This window comes from Adiantum capillus-veneris, chromosome 3 (genome assembly GCF_014529385.1).
Source record: "Adiantum capillus-veneris isolate H3 chromosome 3, ASM1452938v2, whole genome shotgun sequence".
NCBI classification, from domain to species: domain Eukaryota; kingdom Viridiplantae; phylum Streptophyta; class Polypodiopsida; order Polypodiales; family Pteridaceae; genus Adiantum; species Adiantum capillus-veneris.
In genome coordinates this window covers 131,979,693-131,999,950 of record NC_140933.1, presented here as the reverse complement: position 1 = coordinate 131,999,950, position 20,258 = coordinate 131,979,693, and the positions used below count along the sequence as shown (strand labels likewise).

Sequence of the window (20,258 nt, the reverse complement as noted above, 5' to 3'; positions counted from 1 at the left end):
CATTGCTCAAGCAACAATCCAAAATTGGTGAGATGCAATCCAAGCCGACTATTGTGTTTGTGTCCTCCTTTGCATTGACCTTGTATGCTACCATCCATTGTCTGATTAAGCCTGATTCGATGCCATTGTCTAAAGCCTTGCTCTAGGAGAGGTTGATCGCATGTCAAGGAGCTTAGGTGCTCTCTCATGCTTTGCCTTCTTGGTGATAATAACCACCCATGGACTAGCCATCAGGATATGCCTCCCTAGATCTGCAGTGACCAAACCCCGGGCCGACCACCCTGGGGTTCCTTTGGACACTGCAGATCTAGGGAGGCATATCTTGATGGCTAGTCCGGAGGCCGCACAAGCAATAGCTCAGGATTGGCGCCGAGGGGGTCTCACTAACTTGAATTTTTGGACTCGACGCTGGCTAGCCATCTGCAGTCTCGCAGGATTTCAATTGTTGAGTGGCTATTCGCAGAGAAGGAGATAAAATAGAATGAAAATCCTGAAACTTCTGCCAGGTCTGGGAGTCCTTGCAGGCTCGGAGCCATTGCATTTTGCTCAGGATTTTTCATTTGGTGGCCTCCATCAACATGGTCGGCTAGTTTAGGGCCAGCACTTGGCTACGAGACGGTGCAGGGTGGCCTGGATACTCATATGGACACACGAGAGAGACCCCGGATGGAAGTTGATTAACAGCCTTGGCATGTGGCAGGCCCAGTGCTTGAGAGTTTTTAAGGGCCTACCTGAGCCTCCTTCAGTAATAGTAGAAGACTCATAGGACAATATGATAACATTATTGTTGTTCTGTGGCCGAGCTAAGAGATGGTGCCAAGCATTCATTCGGTTGTGGCAATGAGGTTGTGTCTTCACGGTAGATCATGGAATGATGGGATTCTCTTGCATTACGCGGCAGTTGTGTCGCTCTTCCCCCCTCCAATTTTGGGATCTAGCCATCCCACATCTTTCACTCATTATTGGGAGTGTCTTGCACTTCTTTTCTTCGAGAAGAAATAGAATATCCATAGCAATTTGCTCATACAATCTAACAGTTGCCACAAGAGAAACGTAATTCAAACAGCCTTATCAACAAATCAATCATCAATCTTTAGACATAGGAAGTGTCAAGATTATCTAATGAGACACTCTCATTTAAATGCATTTGGGAACGTTGGTTATAGCAAGTGAATGATTGTTTGGACAAAGTTTGATGTGTCACATGAATAATTTCTGAGCATAAGAGGAGTTGGGTGGATTCTTTAAGTAGAGAAAGTCATGTTGATTGCAAGGATCCCCCCCCCTCCCTCCCTCCCTCTCTCTCTCTCTCTCTCTCTCACAGGGTGGGGCAAGAACTTGCGTAAAATGTTGCATCGTTTACCCGCTATCAATTCACCATCCATAAGTGAATTCTTGCACAGTACATAGCTCTTTGCTTCATCAATATAGCCCTTTATACCTTTATTGCTATCAAGAGCAATACGACCACATCCTAGGTACGTAAAGTCGTCTTCAAAAAAATGGGCCTCAGAACATTCCCCAAAAAACCTGAGTGAACTTGGACCACTCATGTAAAAAATCAGGTTAGAGTAGATACCTCTGCATTATAAGTAATCAAAAAAATGCACGCAAACATTACCAAACTCCGACCACACTCTATGTCCAGCATACCTCAAAATTGTAGTCACCTACATCTTTGTGAGAGCCTCCTTGCCAGAAAGCGCGGAATAAGCGCCGGTGGAGGGCCTACCTGAAAGCAAACCGTAAGCACAGTCAAGTTGTCGGTTGTGTTTCTACGCAATGCCTCATCAACAAGCTCCCGGGAGCAGTCCGTAGGATCATTGTGTTGCTGGAGCCTCCTACGAGCAAATGTGACCGCCTCCTCATTTGTGAAAACATCCCAAAACCCATCACAGCCAATAATCATGAACTCATCATCATCTGTTAACGACAAATGCTGCACTTCTGGGTCGGCAATAAGGGGGCCATTGACCCCCTTCAAACCCTCAATGTGCCAATTTCCCAATGCTCTTGCCACACTAAGCTGCCCATTCAAGTAGCCATCATCGATGAAACCGCCAAGAGCCTCTATGCGTGCCCTCTCCACATCTGGCTTATGATCCCGTGACATCTCTTTGGGCTTGCCTTTCCTGCATAAAATTGCTCTACAATCTCCCGCATTTGCGACAAAAACTTCCCTGTAAGATTCACATCATCAGCTCAAGTTCCACCTCAAAAGCCAAGAAAGGGCTTCCAAAACAAGACTAATGAAAATTCTGTGTATGCAAGAGACTGAATCAGTCATACTGACCTTCCAAGTACCAAAACAGTCAAGGCTGTAGTGCCTGATGATAAGCCCTCATCCAACGAACAAGCCTCTGCGAAAGCTGCGTCCGTTTCCAAGAATGCGTTGTGCAAAGCCTTCTCAACTGAGAAGGGGAAGGCAGCATTTTGCAATAAGAAACTCAGCAGCTTGTCTCTTACAAACTCTGCTGCACTCCTTCCTTCATGTCCGTCAAAAACCTGAAACAGGATAAGCTGCATCAATTCTCGATTGATGAATCGCAAATCACAATTGAGGAATGTCATACAACAGGCAAAGCTGGATCAATTATCGATTCATGAAATCTCAAAGAACAATTGAGCGACACCTTCGTGCCACAGAGGTGTCCACTTACCCCATAAAACGACCCTTCAGTATGGGAGCCTGGATATTCCTGCAGATTATCAATGACTACATGCTCGTCTTCCATGTTTATCCTACTTCCCCTGTCAAACCACACACCTGAACGTATGCAAGGACTGACGCGGAGCATAGGGGAGCTCTGAGACAGAAGAATCAAATGGACAGAATTAAGAGATAGAAATACAGTGCAATCCAGCGCAAGCATGATGACTGTGCGATACATATTTATCCGTCGAACATTCATGTGGATGAGGACAAGCCAATCATACAAATAGCAATGAGGAAATTAAATACCTGAAGGCCATGCAATGGTAGAAGGGTTTGATCAACTGCATTGGCTATGGAAGTACGGTTGCTTGTTTCTGTGAAAATGATGGACATTCTCGGCTGGCTTGCTGTATTTGTCCGAAACCCTAAATATGCGCAATCGTCGGCTCTGCTTCAATATCCTGCATACCACCGACCCAACGACCAAAAGCTCTGCAGAATCTGCAAAACGTAAAACGTAACATTGAACACTCGCCTTCGCGTGGTGGCTTTTCGCTATAGCTGCTTTCCGTTGAAAATTCACACTTTGTTTTTCCCGCTCTTTTGTTGTTTCAAATAGCCAAACGGCTTGGGCTGCCAAATGTGAACCCAGCCTAAGTAATCATGGCCCTCTGCAGGCAACACTTCATTGGTGGAAAAAAACAGAATGGTCCGGACCCATGCTCAAGTCGGGCCGCCTCCCCTCATCGGACGAGCTCACCTAACAAAATGTTGTCAAGCTAGGTTCGAGCACATGACCTCAACAACAGAGGTCAATGAGCTATCACTCAAGTCAATACCCATTCCCTGTTGAAAGCATGGCAGCTTTTTCTATATCGTTGAATGTAGAGCAGTGTGAATGGAGATATTTGTAAAAGGTGACGGGTGTTTGGTTGCAGACGCGTAGTCTGAACGCACCCTTACAGCCGAGGCCATGATTACATAGACTCGAGTCCCGCTTGGTATTAGAGCCGAGTCGCACTCGTGGTTAGCAACCTAACAAGAAATATAACTTGCCAATTTGAGGCATATTGTGTCATGTTGCAAGAAAATTGAAGCCGTGCTGAAGCGTTGTTAGCACTCTGCATTTTGTAGGTATTAAGCGAGGGCTACAAAGGTGCATAGCTCCTCGCATTTTGAGGAATTTCGAAACCAGTCAAATCATTGTGAATAGCTTTCTCCTACAAAAATCTCCCCCTTTTCTGTTCGTGCAGGTGCGACCTCAATGCAATTTTTTCCCATCACTACCTCACTCCCCCCACTATTCCGTGGTGTGACTCAGCCCTTCTTAGTATTAGTGGCATGAAATAAAAAGCACTAAAGGAAGTCATCCATGTTTGAATTTGTTTAACCATATTTAGGAAACAAGATCCTATAAATTAGTGATTGTACAAATACACACTCTTTCCTTGGTATTAAGAGTATTCTGGAATGAATGTGGGAACCCTAGCGGAGGTTTGTTGCTTGCCCCAGCGACCTGCGATGGGTTGGGGCACCCTTTGGGTGGGTTTCGTCTAGGGGTCGTTTGTATTTCTCTCGTTAGGGAATGGTCTAGTCTGCATCGATGGAAGGTTGGTGGCTCGTTGGTGGAGAAGGGAGCGTCCTTGAATGGTCGAAGCTACAGGGGTGGAGGGATTGCCGACTGTGTGAGCGGCGTGAATGCAGTGCGTGTGTGGAGACTGAGAAGGGGAGAGAGAGAGAGAGAGAGTACACAGTGCTTGGGTGGAGCAACCTCTGGAAGTGACTCAGTGTGAGTGAGGTGCTCCTTATTCTTATGTATAGAAAGAATAAGGAAGTGTGTATACACAGTGGACGGACGGCCGGGCAAAAGGCGTAGCGCCTTGACCCCAACAATCTCTCACTAGACGATGTGCCGATAAGTGAGACCTACTAGCTAAACTACTAGTATGTACAAGAAACTAGGTGAGAGACTCTCTCAACCTATGCCCACTGGCTCACTCTGTCGATCCACACATAGTCGTATCGGCTCTGATGGTAGGCTAGTGTGTGTACCCACAGTAGAGCATGCAAGGTTGCTCTCTCCTCTACTTCATCTCCCACAGCTGGTTGTACCACTGCGGCATTCACTCTGGCGGTAGCTCCATGCCCTCGCCCTCTGTTTACCCTTCCACGTCCTCCTCTCCTATTAGGTTGTCCTCGCCCATAGACATTTAGATGTATGGCATTGGCTCTGGTTGCTTGAGTCTTCTTGGGGCATTTAGATCGGTAATGCCTGAATTCGTTGCACTCATAACAACGTACATTTGGAAATTCCATAATTGCGGTAGTGGCTACTATTGGGCGTTGTTCGTATGCTTTGTTGGTTGGTCTATTATTCCAAACATTTGTCCTTGCCCTTTTCGCCAAATAATTCCTCTTATTCTGATTGACCTTTTGAATTTCCATAGCTAAGGGTTTAGCTCTTAGCAAGGCATCTTGAAGAGTTGCTGGTGTGAGAGCTTCTAGAGATTGTTCAAGGGGTCGATAAGCCCTTGGCAGAACCGTGCTACTTGCTGATCCAGGCTCATTCTAGGAGCATATCTTCGAAGAGTAACAAACTTTGAGTAATACTCCTCGACTGACGAAGGGAAAAGAACTCGTTCATCTTCAAGGTTTTATAAGTGGGTGGTAAGTAACGCCCCATCACTGCAGCCTTGATGTCTTCCCACGACTGAGAAGATCCCTTGATGTTCATATCTCTGCAATGCTGTTTCCACCAAATCTTGGCATCGCCAGAGCCTGCGTGTAAATCCCGCAGACAACTCTTTATGGTCTACAAAGCTCCACGAAGCGTCATGCTAGTGTCAACCACCATATAGTTGATAGTCTCTGCTACAAATGCTCCCACTACAGCTGCTAGGTTGGGCCTCGATAGTAGCAAGTCGAACAGGAGACACCCGAACGCTAATGAAATCTGTGCAAAACTGGTTGTACTCGCCTCCTCTGTGCTATCTGCAAACACTACATAATCAGGACTACTCATCGCGTATGGGTGTGTCATTGCTGACAAGGGGATGGCAATGTCCCTCTCACCCATAGACAAAACTGTGCATCCTGGTATCAACTCATCAGCCTTTAACATGAGCATGTCAAAAAACTCCATATATGTAAGCTCTATCTGTGTCTCTAGGGAGCAAACCTGTGCTACCTCTGCCGAGACTACGCTGTCTCAAACCTCGGACACATGCATAGGATATACCAGGCTGCTGTAGGCTCCTCTGGCAATCACTAACGAACCACAATGCATCTGGAAAGATTGCTCTCTAAGCAGTATGTGACAACCAAAAGCTGCCAACTATCTCACTGAGATCAAGCTTTGTCTCATTTGAGGAACATAGCACACATGCCATAGCGTGTATGATGCACCACTGGGCAAAGACAAACAAACATCTCATCCACCCTCTATGTCAAACGCCGAACCATTGGCCAAGTGCACACAGCCAAGTCTCCCACTAGAAAATGTGCTAAACCACTCACGACATGGTGTGACGTGGAAAATTGCATCACTATCTAGTAATTACTGTGGAGAAAGTGTGCTAACCATAGACAATTCTGCAAGAGGTACACTCGAGGCAAGCATGACATCACCATAATTGACATAGCCTGCCACTGGAACTACCTCTCTAACCTGTGTCAAAGCCGTATCTGCACTACACATACATCTTTGCTGTTGTCTCATACGTCTGAAACAACAGCGCCTAATGTGCCCTGTGTGACCACAATGCCAACATCGTACATATCGGCAAGAACGAGACCGCCGTCCGTCAATGTCACACATATCTGCTGCCATAAGTGAATGGCTAAAAATTAAAATATGGTGAGAAATCTAGGAAAAATTTGGCAGAATTTCCCCAGTAAACTGAGAAAAACCTCAAGTACAATCTCAACCATAAACCATGCCAAACTGGCAATAAAGTGGGAGGTAAATCGACCACTACACAATGCTCAAAAGCATGATCAAACGCATCAAAAATGACGCTCATATATGCATAAAACCAACTCCACAATAATCTGCAAACTCTGCAAGCATAAATTGGGACAAACTGCTCAACTGAGTGTAAAGCGCATAACCACATATGCAAGTAGAGAGCAAACTAGCTCAAAACGCATCCCACAAGAGAAACTGCCTGCAAAAATCTAAGAAAACCTGTGACTGCCTGGCTGTAGCCGCACAAGCATACGTTATCCTCACTCCTCTGAGAGTGGGTACAAGAACACCAAACCGTGTCCAAACTGACAAAACCTGTCAAAATTTGTCAAAGTGAGAGTAAACACTCGATCACTATCAAAGTGGGAATATATTATCCATTGTACAAGATGGCACAACATTGCAAACTTTTACGGCGAGGAGACGGGAAAAAATGGACAAAATTTCCTTTGCAAAATGAGTCAAAACTCAACGCAAACCGCAAGCCAAAAAACTGAAGATAACTACTAGAGTGGGAGTCAACTCGACCACTAAACCATCAAATAGTAAACTCCGAATACGTGCAAACCATGGCAAGAATCTGGGAAAAATCCACCAAAGTTTTCCCTTAAAACTGAGCAAAAACTCAAGTACAATCTCTACCATCAACCATAACACTACTCAATGCCAATGAGTAGAAATGCCAAAATGGCTCCACATTTTCACATACAATGGCAATCTGCACTCAACATACATCAATGGAGTGACCGCGCATAAGGAAGCACCAAAAGAGTTGCAATCCGAAAACTTGATCAATGCGAAAACAATGCTCTCAAGAGAGGTCACCGACACTTGAAAGTGCTCGCCAAAATGCATTTACAATGGGCATCAACCATGTGCCATCACCATATGCAAACCATTTGCAAAGAACATGAATCCAAGCACAAAATCATTGTCAAAGTATCTTGTAAAAACCTATGAAAGAAGCTCCACCTGTTTCCTCCAAAAAATTGCATCGCTCAAGAGACCGCTTCGATAGTGTGTAAATGCCTTCGTGACTCTTTTCCCAAATCTACCAAAAATCGTCAAGCCACAAGCTCTGCACAAGCTGAAATTGCATCTTCAACCCAGAATTTATGCCCCTAACTTCGAGCACTTGCCGTGCTACCAAAAATGCATCAAACTCACACACTATGCGAACACAGAAAACCTGCAATTTCTATATACAATCAGTCTGAACTGAGTATAAGCAAAACGATGAGGAATTTACAAAAAGTTTCTTCTGCAAAGTTGTAGATCAGTTGAAATGGATGTGCAACCCGAGCAAAATTCTCAGATCTGCATTCTATAAGGAGAAAAACAAATCTAAAAACAGTGTTGTTGTGCACACAGTTTTTAGGGTAGCAACTTCACTCACACAATCTTCCACCCTCCTTTCTGAGCTTCCACAAGAGCATACATCACTCTCAACTAAGCTCACAAGCTCCCATTGCATTCTCATAAATCTTCCAAGCTTTCTTGATCTCTCCACTGTCGAGAGCAGGTGAGCTATCGCCTCGAAGCTCTTGAAGCTGCCGTGCTCTCTGTGATCACCATGCGCTCTGATACCAATTTTGAGTGTGCGAATGTAGTGCGTGTGTGGATAATGAGAAGGGAAGAGACAGTGTGTGGGTGGAGCAACCTCTGGAAGTGACTTAGTGTGAGTGAGGTGCTCCTTATTCTTATGTATATAAAGAATAAGGAAGTGTCTATACACAGAGGACGGACAGCCGGACACTGGACTTCCAGGCTGGGCAAAAGGCGTAGCGCCTTCACCCCAACAAATTGGACCATGCCCCCTTCTCGGCTTGTTCTCTCCAGCATAAGAGTATTTTTGGTCTTCCGAGCTTGGCGACATCCCCTTCTGCCGCTTGGGAGGAAAATCCAACTCATCTTGCCTCTTGCGATTGTCATTCTGGTGTGTTTGGTCGTCTGGTGCTTGGCTGTAGATCTGGATCATGTGGTTGTGGTATGGGGTGACCACAAAAGGTACGAATGGTGGTGTTAGCACATTGCCCTTCTGTGTGGCAACTACGGACTCCCCCTACCTCGGAGTTTGCTGGTGTTAGGCTGATTTGAAAAAGACGGGTTGTGTGGTTCTATGTATCTGTGGCTTCCTGCTCTTCTCCGGATGGTGGGCAATGGAGATTCTTCGAGGTGATGGAGTATGTTGACTCCCCCCTTCATCGGTTATATTGTTCCCAAATGTATCGTTTATTTTGTTGCATATGTGTTTGTTAGGGTAAGTGTAATGGATGGGCAGGGTCTCACTTGGTGACAGGGGGTGTGCCTTGGTGGCAACCATGCAGTATATTGTGTCCATATATGGTCTTGTTTTTTGTTTGGGCTTGCCTCCCATGTTCAAGCTGGTTTATGGACTATCATGGTTTGTGTTTGGTATGATGCTGGCCTCCATTGCTCGGTTGGAGCATGGAGTTGTCATTTTTTGGGTGGTTTTTATTATAATCTACAATCACTCTTATTGAAGTGAGTTTTGCAAAAAAAAAAAAAGAGTATTCTAGAATGACTATCCAATAAGAATTCAGCTTTGAAGTCTCAAGGAATCAGTACAGGGATTTCAAAATGACGTGATCACACTATAATTTCAGGTTAATAACAATAGAAATGCAAAATAACAAATATTATGTTAATTGACATTCATCTTTTTTGACCTCCAGGGACACCCGGAGACTGGCTCGTACCCCGCCGGGCCCGCCGGGTAAAGCTATTTCCCCGTCGAGCCCGCCATGGCTATATAAAGGCGACACCGGTGCTTGTCTTTTTCACAAAAGAGGTACATTGAAAAGTCTTCACCAAACTTTCTGGCAGCTTTCCACATTCTCAAAGCAGTGTAGCAGTAATTTTTTAAACCCTTCCTTATTTTATTGATGTTTTTTTGAGTTTTTTGCGTTAAAACTTAAAGGTATAAAATTTCTTTTATCAAATCATCGTACGTGGATGCACTCGCACATGGTTGCAATTGCGACTAGGTGTGTCATTGCAAAAGCGTAGGATGACTATGTTTTATGTTGCTCCCAGTCATTCATGCTTCAACACATGGTTGCAATTGCGACTAGGTGTGTTGCTGCTAGAATGATAGGAGCATCTGTTTGAAAGAAGTCACCGTGCGTAGATGCAGTGGCACATGGTTGCAATTGCGGTTAGGTGTGTCATTGCAAAAGCGTAGGGTGACTATGTTTTATGTTGCTCCCAATCATTCATGCTTCGGCACATGGTTGCAATTGTGACTAGGTGTGTTGTTGTTAGAATGACAGGAGCATCTGTTTGAAAGAAGTCACCGTGCGTGGATGCACTGGCACATGGTTGCAATTGCGGCTAGGTGTGTCATTGCAAAAGCATAGGGTGACTATGTTTTATATTGCTCCCAGTCATTCATGCTTCGTCACATGGTTACAATTGCGACTAGGTGTGTTGCTGCTAGATTGACGGTAGCATCTAATGCATGAATGTGTGCTCAAATAATTTCATAATGCTTCATATGCTTGAATCTTGAAAGAAGACATCGTGCGTGGATGCACTGGCACATGGTTGCAATTGCGACTAGGTGTGTCATTGCAAAAGCGTAGGATGACTATGTTTTATGTTGCTCCCAGTCATTCATGCTTTGGCACATGGTTGCAATTGTGACTAGGTGTGTTGCTGCTAGAATGACAGGAGCATCTGTTTGAAAGAAGTCACCGTGTGTGGATGCATTGGCACATGGTTGCAATTGCGGTTAGGTGTGTCATTGCAAAAGCATAGGGTGACTATGTTTTATGTTGCTCCCAATCATTCATGCTTTGGAACATGGTTGCAATTGTGACTAGGTGTGTTACTGTTAGAATGACAAGATCATTTGTTTGAAAGAAGTCACCGTGCGTGGATGCACTGGCACATGGTTGCAATTGCGGCTAGGTGTGTCATTGCAAAAGCGTAGGGTGACTATGTTTTATATTGCTCCCAGTCATTCATGCTTCGGCACATGGTTACAATTGCGACTAGGTGTGTTGCTGCTAGATTGACGGTAGCATCTAATGCATGAATGTGTGCTCAAATAATTTCATAATGCTTCATATGCTTGAATCTTGAAAGAAGACATCGTGCGTGGATGCACTGGCACATGGTTGCAATTGCGACTAGGTGTGTCATTGCAAAAGCGTAGGATGACTATGTTTTATGTTGCTCCCAGTCATTCATGCTTCGGCACATGGTTGCAATTGCGACTAGGTGTGTTGCTGCTAGAATGACAGGAGCATCTGTTTGAAAGAAGTCACCGTGCGTGGATGCACTAGCACATGGTTGCAATTGCGGCTAGGTGTGTCATTGCAAAAGTGTAGGGTGACTATGTTTTATGTTGCTCCCAGTCATTCATGCTTCGGCACATGGTTGCAATTGCGACTAGGTGTGTTGCTGCTAGAATGACAGGAGCATCTGTTTGAAAGAAGTCACCGTGCGTGGATGCACTGTCACATGGTTGCAATTTCGGCTAGGTGTGTCATTGCAAAAGCGTAGGGTGACTATGTTTTATGTTGCTCCCAATCATTCATGCTTCGGCACATGGTTGCAATTGCAACTAGGTGTGTTGCTGCTAGAATGATAGGAGCATCTGTTTGTAAGTTGTCATACGGTGAGGCATTGGCACATGGTTGCAATTGCGATTAGGTGTGTCATTGCAAAAAGCGTACGAGATCTATGGTCTATACTGCACTTTTTCTTTCACGTAATGTAGTGGCACATAGTTATATTTCACAATGTGTTGTTTGCAATAATACCATTGCAGGCAAAATGGATCCTTCTACTACTTCAATGATAGAGTTCAAAAAGAAAATTAGACAATTGTTGATTACGATCGTCAGTGCACTAGATCCCGACGATATAGCGCAAATTGTTGCAGATGAGTCTAGATTGCAATCATTATATAGTGATATTGCCCGCAAAATGTTGTTGTTATATCTAGACAAAACAACCGAATCAATAATCTCATTACTGAGCAGTTGGGTGGGCAATTTGCCCAAGGTGGCCTCTGATTTGAAAGAGGAATGCCCTCAAGAAGTAGACAAGGGTAAGCTAGAGCATTGGAACACTAGATGGAGAGCTGAAAAGGAGAGGTCAAGGCGATCATCCCACATAGACACACAGTTTGGCCTAAGCAAGAAAATGCAAATGGCTATCACCAGAGTTATGGGGAGCAGCCAAGTTGGAGAACCGTTTATTGAGGAGGCTGCCATTGAGGGAACATCGGGTTCTACTGCTTCTGCCAGTCCATCACCTGGAGAGCAGTATATACAATTGTGAATGTAGTATGACTCTGGGCATTCCAAATAAGTCCATTAAGAAGATCAAGAAACTTGGGTCAGGGGCTTATGGCACAGGGTGGCAAGTTCAAATCAAAGGGATCATTTTCCTTCCTGCAACGAATACTTATTGTGCCAAGGAGTTCAAAGGACAGGCCAAGCATCAGTGGAAAAGCTTTGCATCAGAAAGTGGGGTAGATCTCAACCATAGAGGGATTGTGAGGAGTATTTCCCACTCTGTAACGTTGCCATGGTTTCTGATATTCCCCTACTTCAATGGGGGAACTTTAGGTGATCTTATGGAGACAGTGCCCCTTCCACATGGCTCTTTCACGATGCTTGTAGCGCATCAAGAGGGGAAAGGAAAGATCCCTGAAGACTTTAAATGGGAGCATCCCTCTGAAGACAAGAAAACACATATCAAGAGCCTGTGCAATCATGCTCCCTCGTTGATCCATGCCTTGGTGAAGGCATTGCGATTCGCACATGACAAGGGAGTGATCCACAATGATCTCCATCCATGGAACATCATGTTGGACTTTACCAAGGATCTCACTCCCTGTATTGGAATAATTGATTGGGGATTGGCTCTGCGTGTTGGCTTAGAGACACAAAAGACCAACAATACCGATGAAAACTGGAAAAAGCTTCATCCTTGGCGAGCTCCTGAGTTACTAGATGGAAATCACCCGTGCCCATGGACCAAGGCCACAGATGTGTATGCCATAGGATGGGTGATATGGCAATTTTGTAAGTTTTGTGGAGAGTTATCTGACTACTACAACACAGATTGGTTCAAACATAAGGTTTCAGTGGAGGTACAAGCCATATCTAGGATTGTTATGGAAGGTTGGGTGAGGAAGAAATCCACAGACAGAAAGACTTTGGCACTTTTGGACGAAGAATTAGAAAGATTTGAAGCTTAGCCAGAACGATGCTTACGCCCTCCCTCTGAAATGAGTGTAGCCTTTTTTTGATGGATATATGATGTACTTTATGAAGCAGGGTTTTCTGAGACTTTTGACTTATAAAAGCACTTTTAAAAATTGGGTTTTATGCGCCATGGATGATGTATGAGTAATAAAAACAATTTGTTATATCTCAATAGATAGCAAATTTTCTATGAATTTTGTTTTTTCTCTTAAGTTTCAAGCAATAAGCCACGTGGAATCGCTGATTGTCATTCATTGATTTAAAAAATGGTGGTGAGGCGGTCCGGGGCGGGCAACAAGAGAGGCGACCTCTAAACACCCTTCAAGGCTCCCGTGCTGCTCAATTGGGGCTGGGGCAACCACAAGCACAGAAACAAAAACAACAAACCCACAACCAAACAAGTGAAAGGGCACTACCTAGTTATGGTATGCGAACTAGGACGCAAGAGAGATTTTGGCACAACCAAGAAGATACACCACAAAAAAAACACACACAAACAACCTCACACCAAGACACACACAAAATGGACTAGAGAGAGCTAGAGCAAAGGGAAGAGAGAGGAATGGATCTTGCGTAATACCTTATTTGTGACTTGCAAATGGAGATGGTTCATTATGTTGCTATCGTAGAGCTTGTACAAAAACTCACTCAATGCTTAGTGATTGCTAAACATTGCCAACACACACACACACTGTCTTAGGGTGTGGGAGACCTCTCACCACAATACCTTCTTACAATGGACAAAAAACTGGTAATGAAAAACAAACTAAAACACTTTCTAAAATCAAGATCAACCGATAAAAACCCAAAATACACAAGTCACCTTGAATTCACCAAACCGTATTTGACAAAAATGGAAGGACGAAGATTTGAACGTCGAATCACGCCTTTGATGCACCAAACTTCAATCTATTGATGATGAAGGAGCATATACAATAGTGGTTTTGAGATTTGTGGAACTCACGCTCTCTCACTTGCAATGTGTAGCTTGAAGGCTTCTCTCACACTAAGAGTGAAGCTCACAAGTGGTTGCTACACCTAAGTCTCTCCTCGCGCATAGAGTGTTGGGGTGCTATGTGAGATGTTGGAGGGTGTTTTACAAGAAGGAGAGGGGCCTATTTATAGGTTGGAGACCCCTCATTAAGATTATTAGAAATCCTAATTTACAAGCTAACAAATTAGGATTATGATTTTTTTGAATATCAAAACATTGCGGGCCTTCTTTGTCTGCTTGAGTCATGGATGTGGGCTCAAAAGAGAGCATTATTGATGGTAGATAAGGTGAAAGTAAAGTTTTAAGTAAGGAGAGAGTTACTTTGTACATGTCTTGAGGTGAGGTGTCTTTTATGGTTAGGTCAATGCTATTTTGTGTTAGTATGTTAGTGGTTAGTGTTAGTAATCACTAGAAAGTTAATGTTACATTTACAATGGGTAGAATGAGGTGGATGGTTGAAGTAAGATGGTTGAATGAAGTGAGCAAATCCTTGTGATGGCGAAGCTTGAAGAAGTTTTGGACTTACTTGTGTAGGTTCTCAAAATGACTATCGATCTTCTTCTTCGTCTTCCCTTGTTTATGCCACCGTCGCCAAGGTTGATTATCGTGATGAAAATGGTAATTCCGTTGATGAGATCTCTTGATTTTCAGAGGTTAAGCATGGTACACATGCTGAATTTATGTATATATATAAGGAGTAAGATGGAATTGTACTTTGGAGATAATAGAGAGAGGCATAGAGATGGTGTATGTACATGGAGAGCTCATATGAGAGCTATGGAAGTAAGTGGGGAGGTTAATGGTGAAGAAGGTGAGAGAAACCATTGAAGGTGCAGGTTTGAGTGAGGAATTGAGAGGAATGTGTGTGTGTGTGTGTGTGTAGAAGTGTGGAAAGAGGTGAGAGAAGACTATGGGCTACTTGTGAGAAAAGTGGGCAGACTGGGGTCCACTCAAAAAATCATAGCTCACCGGTGGTTGCTCCAAAAATCATGAAATAATTTGAGATGATTATTTAGAGCGTGGGCTACATTTTCTCTTTTGAACACCACTCCAAATTCGGAGTAGAGATGGGTATTAAAAATCCCACCAAAAGACCAGTTTTTTCTTCACAAAAAGTCTTCATTGGCCCCTCCTTTGTTGAATTTGTACAATGCATCCAAGAGTGAGCCCCTCCTTTGTCATATCATAATACAAAGCATCCAAGTTGCCCTTGACACATGCATGGAGGAGGATTATTGGTGAATAAAGAAATATATACATGGTTGGACTAGTGTATGGACTATTCATGGACTTTAGCTCAATGAGCACATGGTGTTAGAATAATGAGTAAAAATAATAATAAAAATATGGAGGAATTATGGATATGGAAAGATATTGGAATCATATGATATGGTCCCTCTTTGAATTATTTTGGGTGAAAGAGGAAAAGGTATGCAAGTAAATAATATAATAAACGTGACCAATGAGTAGAAATAAATTTTTTGTTTTCACGAGGGTGAGGGTGAAAATGTGGGAGTGATTTGTATAAAGGAAAAATATGAGGTTAGAGTATGTACATATTGGCAAAAAATATACTTATGGTGTAAGAGGATGAAAGAAGGTGTACATGGGTTTAATAAAACACACACCTAAGTATAAATATTTAAATAAAATACCAGAATAATTATAAAAATCCCTATATTTAGGCCATATATATAATGCAATATTTACACACAAATGGGCCATAATATATTTTATTTTTTTGACTCAACTAGCCCAGTGACTAGCTAGCTGAGGGTTTTTAAGAAAATATGGGAAAAGTCCCATTAACTCACACACGCCTATTTATAGTGAAATGGTAGGGATAGCCATAGTGTATGGGTGATTTTGGTAGGGTGAGGTAGCTTACTATGGCAATTATGGAGAGCCAAAAAACGGCTATCAGTGGTTACTCTTATATCAATTCATTGTCGTAAGATGGTGGTTATTCTAATATCAATTGATTGTCGTAAAATGGTGGTTAAAATTATAGCAATTGATTGTCGTAAAATGGTGGTTACTCTTATAGAAATTGATTATCATTAAGTTTGTATGCCGTAACTGAAGTATAGTGTTTAATTAGGATATGGATAATGATAATCAAAGGGCTAAGAGTGCTTTTGAGTGTCTCAGATCCATGTGTCAAGGCGGTGGAGTGAACGACACCGCTCGAATTGCAGCTCGTTGCTCCCAGTGGGCCAACCCAGTGGGTACACAATGGAAAGAGGTGAACACTAGGATTGACTGAGAAATGGTCAAATCCATATGGCCAGGCGTTGCAGATGACAACATCAAGAAAGGCCGACTCAAGCTATCACAATGCATTAATGCAGACATACGAGACAATGGAGAGAACATATATCTCGATGTTATGGGTCATCCTATGCATCATATGGATTGTCCATTGTGGTTTGCCAAGATATTATAAATGCATTATGTCTTGGGTGAAGCAGTGGACTTCAGCTCAAGGACACCTCACATGACGGTTGAGGACATTTGTAGTAGTGCAATCACCGTCACACGTCAAGAGATGTCATTGGCACTAGAAGGTGCATCAATGAAAGTGCACCAAGTTAAGGAGGAGCTTCAAACTCAACTGAGGCAAGCATCACAAGCTACACAAGGCTCTCATGCAGAAGCAACCCTAAATAGAGACTTGCAAAGGGAGGTGAAGGTGCTATCTCGCCACGTAAAAGAGTTAGAGGCGACTATAAAAAAACAAAATGATGCCACATTGATTGAGCACCCAACATCTATTGAGGCCCCTCCAGCTTCTGGTGAGCATGGTGGTCCTTGCCCCATATGTAGATCATTATTTCATGAGTGGTGTGGTCACTTCAGCTTGCCATGCGGACATATGTACCATATATCATGCTTGATGCAAAGCATGATGAATAACTTTCATTGTGCTATATGTGAGTATGAGATATCCAAAAAGCTATATGCAATGTTCAAAATGTCTGAAGACTATAATAAGCTTAAAGGTCAGCGTGAACAGGAGAATGAAGATATTCTCACAAATATTTCACTATCACTTGGATAGTTTTTGTAACATTTGAAAACATTTACTCGTTGTCTTGCGAGAATTTATTAGTGAATTGTGAATTGTCCTCACTTCAACTTCAATTATGATATGTGATAATGCAAAGATTTGTTAGGGCTTTGTATATTATGAAGCTTTAATAGTGATTTATGGCCTTGTAAAGGTTTTTTAAGGGCTTCGTTTATTATTAATCAAATGTCTAAACCTTAAACTAAATATAAAAAAAGCTTATAAGATAAACATTCTGAACTTAAACAGAAGTCACTCAATGGATTCGATAATCTATTAATTAAACCACCGTGCTTGCTGCGACGACGGATCAAAGTTGGTTCAATTTCCAAATTCTCTTCCATCTCTTCTAAAGTACATGTAGTTTCTACTTCATGAGATTCCCCTTGCAGCTCACTGTCTTCGACCACCTCATCATTGGTTACATCATAAGTCCAGCGCGGCATCTCCTCTTTGTAGTTCTCAGCTTGCACTCTTGCCAATAGCCGATGGTTGCAGTACATATACACCAATTTTTCAGCTCTTGAATTTAGAAGGCGGTTTCTGATGGTGGAATGTACATATTTATATGTACTCCAGTTTCTCTCAGAACTTGAATTGGATGCACATTGGGCTAGGATTCTAATAGCTAGGCGTTTAAGGGTGGGTGCACTACCACCATTCATCATCCACCACTTCCACGCTGGTTGCTCCGTGGCAAGTTTCTACACAAATTCTGTACCAAACTTACCTTCTTTGAGTTTAAACTTCGTAAGATCAGTAACAGCTGATGCATGCTCATCAGGATCATCATAAAACCTGCCTATCACATCATAAAAGTCTTCTAGCACCTCCTCATCAAGTTTGTCTATTTCCATTGCCCAGTACTCTGGATCCAATAAGAAAGCTACGCTGTGTAGTGGACTATGTGCTCCAACCCATCGACCATGCACATACTTTCTCAAAATTTCTCTCTTATTTTGAGTGAATGGTGTCTTCCAAGGCTTCACAATTGGCTCCTGGGGCTCCTCTGGATTTGCAAGGCTTTCTTGAACAGTCCACCAAGCCATCCACACCTTACCTATGTTAGGCAAGGCAGAATCTAGTTGGCGTAATGCGAGCATAATTGGCATCATGACCTTGTGCACATCCACCACATCATCCCAGAAGTGGCGATCAGCTAGTAGATCTCTGATCACCCCTATTTTGCTTTTTATCTTCTCCCTTTGACCGGCCTCCCATTCTGAAAAAGTAGCACAAACAAATGTCTCCATCACAGCATTCTTATTTTTTATTAGTGATTCAACTGTATAGTAGTTGGTGCAAAATCTAGTTTCGTACGACAGTTTTAACATAGTGAGTGGCAAAAAATGGTAACCATCTTTTTGGAACATTTGTCAGCCTACTCAACGTCCTCTTCCTCATATGTGTATATATTTTTCTACGCTATTAAGTTATCCAGAGTAAATTCCCCCTCTTTGTTTAACCTTTGTGGTGACACATACATTATACTCTTCCTAAAAATGTCACCTTAGTCATATATTTATATTACCACCCTTTTCTTTTTTGCTTTGTAAATAGAATAAGCATACAATAACCAACTATATACCCCCAAACTTTCTTACCTCTTGTGAATTAGTAGTAGAAAAATAATATATCCATATTCCACCCCATATAGATAAATTCTCATGGAAATCAACTCTCCACTTGTCTTTACCAAAGATTATGGTCCCTCTCTACAAGTCTTCTATGCCCCCTACATAGGTGGCCCAATATCTCTTAAGAATATACATATAGTTTCTCTCATTTCAAAAAGACTCCAATTGTATATTCTTTTCACAAGCAAATAACATTGGGCCCTCCTCTATTTGTTTAAGCATCATCGCCTTTTGAAAAAGCATGATTCCCCTTGGATGCATACAAGCAAAGGGCCCATACAAAAAGACTTGCAAGCAAAAGGTTCCCTAGCCTAGTGTGGACCTTCCAAACCCAATTCCTTGGTGCATGGGCGTGAAGAATAGTCCAAATTCATATCAAACATGTTGAGAAGGTCAATTTTGCCTTTTGAAGCATGTCATTCCGAGCTACAGGTAAAAAGTTATGGTCAAAATAGTGTAAATCTGTCAGATTCGCAGCAAAAGGGAACTGTAAATCAAGTAAATCAAGAGGGTGAGATCTTATTTTTCCCCTAATCATCTTCTAGAAGAGCAATGAGTGTTCAAGGTCACTTGCATATGATGGGACCAACCTAAAGATGCTTTCTAAATGCCAAGACAGACAAGTTGAGATACCCCGCAGGAGCCACCCGTAGGGCCTCATGGTGGGGCCCACCTACATTATGCACCCCTATGGAGCCTTCACGGTCTAAAATGATATTTTTGGTGAATAAATAGTCCCTTTTATGTCGAAAATTCAATGAGTGATCAAAGGACACTTAATTAGGTCTAATCATTTACTCTAATTAAGTGTAGCATAATCCCACTCCTACACAAATATAAATAGCCCCCCTTGGAGAGACTCAAGGACACACACCTATATTTTCAACTTCATGTTGTTTCTTGATCAATTGTAGAGAAAACCCCAACTCTCCCTCTTCCACATCTTCCCTCCTAAACCTCCTCTTTGGAGGAAGTGCAACCCTATTCTCCACTCTTTCCATTCTACCATCTCTTACTCCATCAACCCAATAAATCATTTGTAGCACCTCAATAACTTGTAAATACATCATGATCTCTCTCATGGTTATGTTAATGATCATGAAATCATCTTCAAAACTTTCAAGTGTCGCAATTCGTGATGGTTAGCCAGCGTCTGTCCTCCCCTTAAAAGGTGTGCGAGAAATCAAGTAAGTGTTCTATTCTCAATTTACCATTGGTTTGTTTCTCCACACTTATTCAATTGGTCTAAAGAAATTTCTCACTCCAACTCTCTTTTGCTTCATTACATATGCATGTGGCTACCTCTCATGGTTATTTTATTTGTGTCACAGCATTGCATAGATGGAGATGAGCTCTCTATGCAAAGTGTGTTAGTTTGATGTAAGTGATTCTCTTGTGTGTTTGAGAGGCAAGTCTTGTGTGCATGATTTTTTTGATGAGTGCTTGAGAGAGGAAGAGTTTGGATGTATTATGGGTATTCTTATGGGGAGAAGGTGAATGCTATTCCACAAATTGCATATTTCATTTTGATGCACGGCATTGGGTTGCATAATCGTTGATGGTGTTCAAGTGTCCAAAGTGTATATAGAGTAAGGGGGTTTTCAAAGTGTGTTACTTGAGTGGGTGAGTGCAAGTGTTATTTTGATTGGTTTCCTTCTCCACTCCTAAAAGAAGGTGGTGCCCCAAGTA

At 42.6% G+C, this 20,258-nt stretch overlaps 1 protein-coding gene across 1 annotated transcript; it reads right to left on the bottom strand.

Moving 5' to 3' along the window:
- Positions 1–363: 363 nt before the first annotated feature.
- On the bottom strand, positions 364–3,184 carry LOC147461728 (putative protein phosphatase 2C 57). Its single transcript, XM_086501679.1, has 7 exons — positions 2,963–3,184; positions 2,661–2,807; positions 2,294–2,505; positions 1,745–2,180; positions 1,654–1,670; positions 1,364–1,530; positions 364–1,067 (listed from the first exon to the last, which is right to left on the bottom strand). The coding sequence occupies exons 1-7, from the start codon at positions 3,047–3,049 to the stop codon at positions 865–867; spliced, it is 1,269 nt and encodes a 422-aa protein (XP_086357805.1). The 5' UTR covers positions 3,050–3,184; the 3' UTR covers positions 364–864.
- Between the last annotated feature and the right edge of the window lie 17,074 nt (positions 3,185–20,258).

Bases quoted from the DNA above. Each gene is read 5' to 3' on its own strand.
- LOC147461728 (XM_086501679.1), bottom strand. From the start codon at position 3,049: ATGTCCATCATTTTCACAGAAACAAGCAACCGTACTTCCATAGCCAAT. The intron at 2,506-2,660 runs GTAAGTGGACAC...ATCCTGTTTCAG, and splicing joins CTGAAGGGTCGTTTTATGGG to GTTTTTGACGGACATGAAGG. The intron at 2,181-2,293 runs GTCAGTATGACT...TGAATCTTACAG, and splicing joins ACTGTTTTGGTACTTGGAAG to GGAAGTTTTTGTCGCAAATG.